Source organism: Diprion similis, chromosome 9, assembly GCF_021155765.1.
Source record: "Diprion similis isolate iyDipSimi1 chromosome 9, iyDipSimi1.1, whole genome shotgun sequence".
Taxonomy (NCBI): domain Eukaryota; kingdom Metazoa; phylum Arthropoda; class Insecta; order Hymenoptera; family Diprionidae; genus Diprion; species Diprion similis.
In genome coordinates this window covers 1,933,683-1,944,243 of record NC_060113.1, presented here as the reverse complement: position 1 = coordinate 1,944,243, position 10,561 = coordinate 1,933,683, and the positions used below count along the sequence as shown (strand labels likewise).

General features: G+C 40.3%; 1 protein-coding gene across 1 annotated transcript; it reads left to right on the top strand.

Annotated features, from left to right (window-relative positions):
• The first annotated feature begins 2,863 nt into the window (after positions 1 to 2,863).
• Positions 2,864 to 7,343, top strand: LOC124410443 (zinc finger CCCH domain-containing protein 13-like). The gene is made up of 3 exons (XM_046888815.1): positions 2,864 to 2,972; positions 3,238 to 3,305; positions 3,637 to 7,343. Exons 1-3 carry the CDS (start codon positions 2,948 to 2,950, stop codon positions 7,333 to 7,335), a joined length of 3,792 nt encoding a protein of 1,263 aa, XP_046744771.1. The 5' UTR covers positions 2,864 to 2,947; the 3' UTR covers positions 7,336 to 7,343.
• Positions 7,344 to 10,561: the final 3,218 nt, after the last annotated feature.

The following is a 10,561-nucleotide window of genomic DNA, read 5'->3' as shown; positions in this document are numbered from 1 at the left end:
AACGTAGCATTGCAAAGTGTACAATATATAACATATTATTGCGAGAGAGAATTCTTCGGTTTATTAAATCGTTCCACCTTGCATACGGAATTTCAATCATTATATCTATTAGAACGCAGTCGATTTAGTCAAAGAAAATTTCGCAACTCTGAATCGTAAAATCGCGCCTCGATTTGTGATCAGGATTTCAAGTTCAGGGGCAAAGAATCAAGAAACATCGATCACTTGTATCAAACGAAAGATGAAGAAGTTAATAAACGCAGTAATAATTGTTACTGATAATTTCACTAAAAATTTTACACGAACAGAAACATCTTTGGTATAATTTTTGATGCAACTGTTTATTCGCGTAGATAAACCGTAGCGGTCGATAAAAATTAATTGCCAATTAGCATTGACCGAATCGCGTCGCGTGCTGGATTAGGAAAGCGAAAGGCGAAGATTGTCGGGAGCAATCAGAGCTTGACCGTACTTATATTCTTCTCTACTTTGGTATTTTATACGCTGTACTGGTCGGATACTCCGTGAAATACAAGCCTGCGTAATTTTTCTTTTTTTACTTATCTTCTTCTTTTTTTTTTTTTTACAAACCATAAACGCAGATATTTTCTAAAATCACAAGTACCTGTATAATCTTTTATTCTATGAAACTGGGATGAATGCAATTTCGCTGCTTATACACATTCGTGGAACAGATTAAGGAAATTATAAAATTGCATGTTTTGTCCGGTTAGAATCTGAATTATTTTTCTGTTCTCGAGGAACGTTTTATTTCTAATTTTTATTCATTTTTCTCACACATTTCGAGGCGATTAGTTTACCTCCGATTATTAGCCCCAGCTTTTCAATTTCTTAATAATTAACGCAGTCAAGGTGAATCGACGTGGCTTATTATCACAATAATTTTCCAGGCGTTGTGTGCATCCAGCAGACTGTGAAGGAGATGAATTACCACGTGGTTATAAGCACGAGGCCTTTTTTAATTAAGAATTAAGGACAAGAATGCGTGCTTTGAAGGCTGCGTTTTCTTAAGGAGACACATCCGAGTATAATATTTAAAAATTCGATTTTCTTATTATTCGCGTTTCTCAAAGTTTGAACTATGAAGAGTATCGTGTGTAAATTGCCAGATTAAATCCGAAGAATCGTAGAAATTGCAACCGATTCGCCGAACTTTGAACTCGATTATCTCGAAACTACGATTCCGAGTACGTGCCGAGGATATTTCTTTCAATTTTTACCAAATTTGGACACAATGTTTTTGTACACTTTGTCTCATTCATTGCTTATAAGTTTTTTTTTTTTTTATTCAATTATTTAATTTTTACGGTCGAAAAACGGTGTTAAATTCAAGCCGGAAAACGAATGTTAAAATCGAAACGTTCACCGTTTCGTCAAAAATAAAAAAAAATTAAAAACCGTACGCAGCGAACGGTTTAATATATTATAATTCAAAAGCTCGTTGGAATCTTTTATTAAAAAACATATTTTACACCGACCAGTGTAACAAAGCCACGAGTGGATAAATTTTTATGAAAAAATTACTGAACATATCTGAATGTATAAACTTTAAAAAAACAAAAAAAAAAAAGGATGGAATCGAATGAATAGTTTTTTGGACAAAAATTCTCAAAACTCGACTACTTTCTAACCATCTACTCAGATGTGCCCCTTAATGCACAAATTTTCAATGTTCTTTAACGATTGTCGTTCTTAAAAGAATGACGAAATGTGAAGATGAAAAAATTTACATTCCCCCGAATAATATAAGTTGTTTAATTTTGGATCCTGAAGATCACGCGAGGCATTTATGAGCATAGTCAACAACAAAAGAAAAGTTTCATCAAAACCGATTTCCATCCGTGAAAAAAACTTTAGGCGGTGAAAACTGTGCCACTTTTATAAATAAAAAAAGATATAAAATTGAGCACGTCATGTGAAAGCTCGTGTAAAGCTAATTCAAAGAGAAAAACGTCTTTGTATTACTCGGTTTAAATTCCCGACGATTCTGATATCATGAATAAAAATTTACTTGGCAAAGTTTACCGAATAAATGAATAACGATGAATCTAATTTGGCGAAAATTCTCTAATGACAATGCAGATGAAAGCGTATAAAACGATCAAGAAATGTAATAGAATTTAAAATTCCCTCGAGTATCTCGCAAGACTATAAGAAGTGCATTAAAGCTGATAAATTTCAAGTAAAAAGGATCGAGATCAAGGCCAACAAGAGTTCTAGATTCTCCAGAGCGATGAGTCGATCTGCTGCGCCAAGATTAAAGATCTCCAAAATACAGCCGCAAAAACAGAGCTAAACCGGATCGAGATCGCAAGCTTGTTAAACCAGTCTTACCCGCATTGTAAATAAACATCTTTGTCCGACTAAATTGAGCTCCACTGATCCGATTCGAAGATAAAATAAATCTGTGAAACACGGTGATGATTGTCGATAATTGATTAATACCTGACAAATATTTAGCCGGAGTATCGATGCGTTCAATTGAGGTAGAGAAATTCCGCTGAATGCAGCTTCATTATTTATTTCTCTTTTTTATTTTCAATTTTATTTTCACCATTTTTCAACCCATGGACAATAGCGTGGTAATCAATTTTCTGATCCTGTCCAATAGATATCGGCTTCGTGCTCACTCGGCTCAGTGGTTAAATTATTAATCCTCTAGCTGTTATTACTGTTATTATTACTATTTTTATTATTATTTATGGACGATACGAATAATCGTATAGACGCATGTATCACTGTATCAACCTGAATTTAAATAACTGAAGCGTGCAGTCACTTGGTTGAATTGGTTGTTCAATCAATTATTATATCCGATGAATAGGATATGTATACTGTGTTCTGTAGAAATTTTCACTCATACCTCGCTTCGTTTTTTATAATGTTTTGCAGGACTGAGCTGTAAATGTTTCCGTGACACTTCAGGATGTTTCTCGCACGAATTTTCTTTGGTGAGTTGATATATGATTCAATGATTTCTAACCGTTGAATTTATTCGAAAGTAGCTTCAGTCCATTCGAAATTTTTGATAAAGTCTCTAAGGTAATGGCGGAGTTCTTAATTGAGTGCAAATTCGAAAAGTAAAAAGTAAAGATTAATTCGGTATCTGTAAATGAATTGACATTCCATTCAGTCCTGAACCTTCGAATAGATTCGATGGCGATTCAAGTATACAAAGTAAATAACAAATGCCATAAATATTTGATCGGTTTTCAGGTGCATTGACGACATGGAGCGCTATCCAAGCGATCACAGTACCGATCGATCGATCCGATGTCCAGCTTGTAAGTACCGATATAATCGCTGGTACACCGTAAGATATGGTGGTGTTGAAATCGACAATCACTGGTCGATGTAGGCTAATAGATGTAAAAAATTTTGTAGTCAAACCGGAAACCAGCACATGAAAAAAAAGTCCAAAAAATTATATGTGCAGTACACAGTTAGTTTTGCACAGTTTCTCATTTCACTTGGTGACACTTCTTAAGCACTAATTCGTTGACGTATTCACTCAAAGTGATAGACTGATAGTGTTGAAAATGGAGCAAATTATAGTCCATAGAGAAGTCGTGAAGGTGCGTAGCCAAAATGACTTAATTGTTGTTAAAATTCCAGTCCCCAACGCGGTCTTCGATGATCGCAAACGGATGGCGTCCATTAACGGGATACGATAACGTAGGAACAAACGTTTCACCATCGAGCGGACTGGAAAGAAACTCGGCGCATCGTCCGGTGGCAGGAAAGCTTCAGGATCATCCGCAGTCCTCGTCGTCTTCGTTAGACAAGCACAAGCAGCAAGCGAATGGCCTGAACGTACAGGACTACAGTCCTCCCAGCATCCTGGGAAGCTTCAGCGTCTTTGGCCACGCAGCTACGAAGGCGAGAACGAAGCCGAAGGAGCACAATGGACACTCGACCTCGGGAACGACGCACTACTCGTTCCTGGTCCCACCGCCGAGGGACGCCTATCGTTTCGAAGTGCAGGACCCACACCGGAAGGCCATCCTCCGGGATAACGAGGCCTTCGTGCGTCAGCCCACGTTCGTCTCGCAGGTTCACCAGGATACAAACAACTCGCCGTTCTTCTCTAAGGGTTCAGGATTCACTGCAACGTCGACGACCCATTCACCCGGCTTTCCGAAGAGCCGACCGTTCCTCGTCAGCGGTTTGGCCTCAGGATTTGGCGTGCAGCAGAACGTCCACCCCCAGCGACAGTTCGAAGCCCAAAAGGCCTCAAACACTAAATCGTACCTCCAGCCTCCAGGACTTGAAAGTCCACACGGCTTCGGCGTGGAGAACAAGAACTCCGAAGCCGGTTTTGGCCGGTTCCACGCGCAGCCACATAGTGGGCAGATCCTGACCGGTGGCAACGGGAACTTCTTCAGTCAGGTTGACCATCCTCCACCCTTCAAGAGCAGCTACGAAAGGGATCCATCCTTTCTGGTGCACGAGAGCCACGAGATCAGTTACGTAACCCCCTCGTCGATATTTGGGAACAACTTCCGGCCCTCGCTTCCGTACGATAATCTGGTACCACCGAACCTCTTTTCATCGACGATGCCGCCGAAGATTGTTGACTCGAACAAGTTCGCCGGGTCGCAGCAGTCTGGCCTCAGGAACGAGCATTTCAAGCAGTTTGATGCGAACAGCAGTCCTCAGGAGTCACTCATCAAGGCTCAGGGACTGTCCCAAGGACTTCAGCCCGGCACGTACTTTATCCAAGGTGAACAACCGAGGCCTGTGGCTTCTTGGCCGCAGCAGAAGTCCAAGTTCACAACGGAGATAAACGAGGTGTTACCAAGGAAGAATCCACCGGCTAAGTTCAGGCCCGAAACCGTGAGGCCCAGTTCCGTGTTCGGGTTGCAGTCCGAACCGGATCAGGTCGTCTTCATCCGTCCGAGCATCCAGACGCAGTTTGAAAACCCGGTGACTTCAGGCCAGCTTCCGCAGACGACGTCTTCTGAACCGGACTACGAGACTCCGGAAAGCATTTCGCTGAAGCATTTCAACGAGCAGCAGTTCCTGCTTCAGCAGCAGCTGGTACAGCAAGATAGACAACGGTTCCAGGAGGCGGAGATCCAGCGACAGCGAAAGCAGGAAGCTGAAGAGGCTGCGGCGAGGAAGCGGGAGGAGGAGATCCGGCTGCAAATTGAAGAGCAGGAAAAGGAGGCAGAGAGGAAGAAGCTCGCTGAAGAGGAACAACGTCGACAGGAGGAACGCGAACGACAAGAGATCCAGGAGCAGATTGAGCTACGGAAACAGCAGCAGGAGCGGGAACGATCCAGAGAGCAGTTTGAACTCGAGAAGCAGGCGCAGCTCGAGGAGCAGAAGAGGATTCAGGAGCAGCAGTTCAACCTTGAACAGGAAGCCTACAACCGACCGGTATCGACTCAGGACCAAGTCCCGTTCCAAGAGGTAAGCCAACAGTCCAAGGAGACCTTCGAGGCCACCTCAGAACCTGACCAACCTCAGACCCAGGTCGAGCCGGAGGTAAGACCCTACAGGCCAAAGTTCCCACAGCGAGGATCATCGACTAGGAGACGCAGACCGTCGACACCGGCAACTTACGTTGCTCAGGCGACCGAAGCGTCCCTTCAAGAGGCCGTTGGAACAGGAACACAGCAGTCATCGGTCCAGTCAACCGCGGAACCGCAAGTGGCCACAACCCAGACGGCAGTCACCCTGCGACCAAGGATTCGGCGTCCTGGACAAACTCTGAGAAGACGACGCCCCGTGACGACGACAATGCCGACGCCACCGCAGGAGGAGGTCTCTGCGAGTTACGTCCAGGAGTCGGAACCTTCAAAGCACCAGACATTCGAAACTGAGTATTCGAAGCGGAGAAGAGTAAGGCCGAGCCAGACGACGACGACGACGACCGAGGAAGCCGTGACCGAGCGGCACTTCATTAGAAGACGACCAACTGGTCACAGGCAGAGAGTGAATCCTGGAGAGCCGTTCGAGGCTGAGGTAGTGACGGAGATAGTGCGTCCGACGAGGATCATCTACAAGGACACGACGGAGTGGGAAAACTATCCTGAAAGCTTCAAGAAGAAGGACTCGCAGGAGATAGACACCTCCTCGCTACCTTCTCGCGTCGTTGGTACCCAGGACATGGAAGAGGGAGCCACGGAGGACGTCGGTCAGGTGTTCGAATTCTCTACCGAGGCCTTCGCGACCACCGAGGAAGTCACCCAGACGCAAGACGAGATCGAGACCATCGTTCCGATCGAGAAACTCTTCCAGAAGCCGGCTGCAGAGAACCACGTAGAGCCTGCTACCACTTCTGAAGACGTTGTTGAAGAGCCGGTGACCACCACCACAACAACGACCACCACTACGACCACAACCACGACTGAGGCTCCCTCCACCACTACGGAATTGACCTCAACCACCAGGCAGTCGCACAGGATCAGACCACTCAAGTACGGAAATGCAACGCGGCCGCGTTTCAGTATCAAGGACTACAGGAGCAGGCTCGATTACAAGAACAAACTGTCTCAGCTTTCGACGACAGAAGCCACGATCGGGAGACGCCGAGTCACTACGGAGAGATCGGATCTGGAGTCGACTAGTCGACACAACAAGTACACCTCCAGGGTCGGCTACAAGTCAACGACCTCGACGTCACCCACGTCGAGCCCCGAAGCCGTTGACGAAGAGCCAACAAGCATTACAGAGCGAACGAATCGGTTCACGCCGAAGCGGAAGCTCAACACGAGTCTCTACCGCAGCAGGATCAGCGGCAGCTTGAACTCCGGTAAGTCTGGACTCGAAGATAGTCGGCAGAGCACGACGAGACCGGAGAACATCTACTCCTCGGCGATTCGGCGAGCTAGACCGACATTTGGGGTCAGGAATCAGCCGGAAGAGACGACGGAAATGACCGCCGAGGAGACGAGTTTCTACGCATCTATGACCACCACGAGACAGCCGCAAGAAGCGGCGATCAACGAGGTTATGATGAAGGAGGAGGAGGAGGAGGAGGAGGAGGAGGAGGAGGTGGAGGTCACCGATCCCACACCGACCAGGAGGATGCAGGAGGAGGTGGAACAGTCCGACGCTGAAAACGAACCGGGTTCCACCGTTCCAACGTCCACTCAGGCCAACCGCGACGCCGAGGACGCCTTCATATCGCAACGCATTGCCAACCTAACGAGCTCGGCTTCCGAGCTTTACGAGCCCGGGAGATTCAAAGCGGTGTCGCCGGCGACCGAGAGCAGAGTCATCAGTCCGCAATTCGCCATCGCTACCGACGAGCCGACGCTTCCGATTGAGGCGTTTTTTCAGGTTTTGAACAAGAAGGATGAGTAGAGTGATTTGTGTAATTTCCCAATCGTGGAGGATGAAAGAAACGGGTTTTGCATTAGCTGGATATTCTTACGGGTTGGTAAAAAATTAGAGCGTTGGTAAGTTCGTACCTCACAGATTGAATGTTGAAATTGAAAATTTAAAACACTGCAGTACCTTGTCCAAAATTCTGTAATACTGATTTCGGTGTGAAACTTAGCAGTATGATATCCTTGATATTTTATACACGTCGTTGCACATTGTTGGAAATATAATTAATTATTATAGATATAAATGTATAGTTCTAAGCACGTATGCATATATATATATATATTATAGTAAATTAATTATTTCAAGCAAGTGAATATCCCCCCCCCCTCCCCCCCCCCAAAATCCGTTTAGTGTTAATCAAAATATTTATTTGCCTAACGATATTAAATGTAATATTACGCATACCTTTAAAAGATTAATTATTATCACCGCGCTAATTTCAAAAGTTATATAATATCAGACGAGAAAAGTTGAATCGAATACCAGAGTCTAAACTTTTTCGATCAGATTGAATCAGCGCAATAGTTTACACAATTGTCATTACGTTTATACACAATATATTACCTTGTGTATAATTATTATACTATATATATATACACACATTATGATATATCAATGTATTTAATCCTGCATTGAAGTATTTTTTAAAAGTATTACCATTTCACGTACCTAATAATGTTACTTATTTATGAAAAGAAATGTCACGTTAGTTGACACAGATAATAAAATATTATAGAGAATTTTTGTAATTTTTGTAAATATGATTTATTAAATTAATAAATATGAAATATGTACGTACCAATAAGTGCAGCATAACTTAGGAGTCATCCTCGTCGATTTCCAGCAATTTTCACGAACGACCAGTTCGGTAAGATTTATATTTTATTATAATTGCTAAGTACAATAAATATTACAATGCATATTTTTACACATAAATCTAACATATGATATACAATAAAATTATAATTAAAAATTAGTGCTGCGTTGGAAAGTCGAATCAAAAGTACGGATATTGCAATTCTGTGTGTACGAAAAAAAAAGTTTTTCTTCTTTCATAAGCGGTTTAAAAAAAAAATACTCGAGTGTTCAGTTTTTGAAATAGGTACTTCCGAGATTTGAAAGCAATTTTTGAACAATAACCGTACTCTCTATTTCGAGCTTTTTCGTTGGCTTTTGAAAAATTTCTACACGATTTGAGCATTGCAGGCTATATAATATATGTATCATATATGTATCATATATGTATATATGTACTGTATACAATATATACGAGAAAATCATATAGACAATTCGTCGAGATAGCAAAGCTAGATGCAACCGATATTTAAACGTGGCGTTATCAAAATTACAGAATCTTGACGCTATTATACAAATGTAATAAGGTATTATATATGATAATAATATACTACGTTACGTCGGAGATTCGTCGTCAAACTCATATACATATACATATATATATATATATATAATAGTATTCATACATGCACAGTACGGTGTACGTAAAATTGGCGCTTTTTTTTTTCCTTATATTATACATATATTTATAATACATATTTTACTTTTTCATTTATTTTATTTTATTTTATTTCTTGTTTTATAATTTGTATATTTATTTCGTATCAGTCTTATTTATTATGCCTATAATTATTCCAAGCCGAAAACTTTATACAATTATATCTGCTGCACGTTTATAATACTATCCGTATATTTAATGCACCGTTAATTCTGTGTTTCATTCGTCGTTATCTGCCTACGGATCCTGTGGCTTTCGTTAAGATAAAATCTCACGACTATTTACGCGACTACACTTTGACAATTTGAAGAGTGAAATTTAATTTCAACAACTATAGCGGGTAACGATCAAGATAAACGATAAGAAATCACCGGCCTCGCAGCTTTTCGGTATATTTTGTAACTCCAAATTTGTTTTTTTTTTTTTTTTCTCTCTTACCTTCAATTGAAAAAATTGTATATATATATATATATATATTCAGCTAAAAATAATTATACACGTTCTTTGTATACGTTTATTTGTTAATTTATTAATTTCGTTTCGTTTCGTTTTTTTTTTTTACTTTTTTTTTTTTTGCTCTCAATTTTACTTTCGATTTTTTCTTTTTATCGTTTTTTATTTAACTTTTAATCGTTTTGATTAGATTAGTTTGTTTTTTATGTTTAAAAATACGACAGACTTATACACGTGAGAAATTGCGCGATTCCTATTACATTACGAAGTCATTTACACACCTAACCGAAATTAGCGATTATAAAGTAACGTAAATCGAGACGATGCAGGTAGAGAGCTGGGGTTTAATCATTATTTCGAATATTATTCAAAAGCTTGAAACGTGGCTTTTAAATTTATTCGATCGAAAATATATTCGTGGAAACTAATTCCATAATCATTTTTATCATATGTATAATTAATTAATTATATTATTCAATCTAACGATGATCGCGATAAATGCGTTAAAAATTTTTGGAAGAAAATAGCAATTTGTTAAGAATAAAGAAGCGTGATTGTAAGTATACATATTATTTGACGATCAATTTATCATAAGAAAAAAAAATAATTTTGCAACGAGCCCAACGATTCAAGGAACAATTGATTCCAGCTCATTGCAAGAATGAAAAAATTAGAACAAAGAATTTTTAGAGTATAATTATTATTTTTTTTTTTTTTTTTTTTTTACCGAAAACAAAATTACCGCGCGAATTCAATTCCCTATAAAGCTCTGATCAACCTAAACGAACGTGATCTTTTCCTAGTTTTTCATTTACAAGTATAATAGGCATAGAATTTCACAAATATGTGCATTCTATGCATATAAGTATCCTATTACTATATACCGTCGGTTGTTTTTGGTTTTTTTTTTTTTTTTTTATTATTATTATTCTCATACGAGTAGGTTATATTAATCAGCAATAGTAATCATCATCGTCATCGTCAATGTATAAATCTCCAATAAATTGACAGTCGGTTACATACACCGTAAAGCCACTCTGAAAAGTCAATTAATATACCTTTAAGAATTGTTAAATTTTTCACCCGTCTTTCTGGTATCTTTAATCTGTTTGTTTGTTTTTTTTTCTCTTTGTTGCTTTCCTCTTCTCTTTTTTTAAGGCTTTAGACAGTCGCTAGAAAGTTATTAATCTATCTATCTATCTATCTATCTATCTATCTATTTATCTATCTATC

Coding starts and splice junctions, on each gene's coding strand:
- LOC124410443 (XM_046888815.1), top strand. CDS start 2,948: ATGTTTCTCGCACGAATTTTCTTTG. Junction 2,973..3,237: donor TCTCGCACGAATTTTCTTTG/GTGAGTTGATAT, acceptor ATCGGTTTTCAG/GTGCATTGACGACATGGAGC. Junction 3,306..3,636: donor ATCGATCCGATGTCCAGCTT/GTAAGTACCGAT, acceptor TTAAAATTCCAG/TCCCCAACGCGGTCTTCGAT.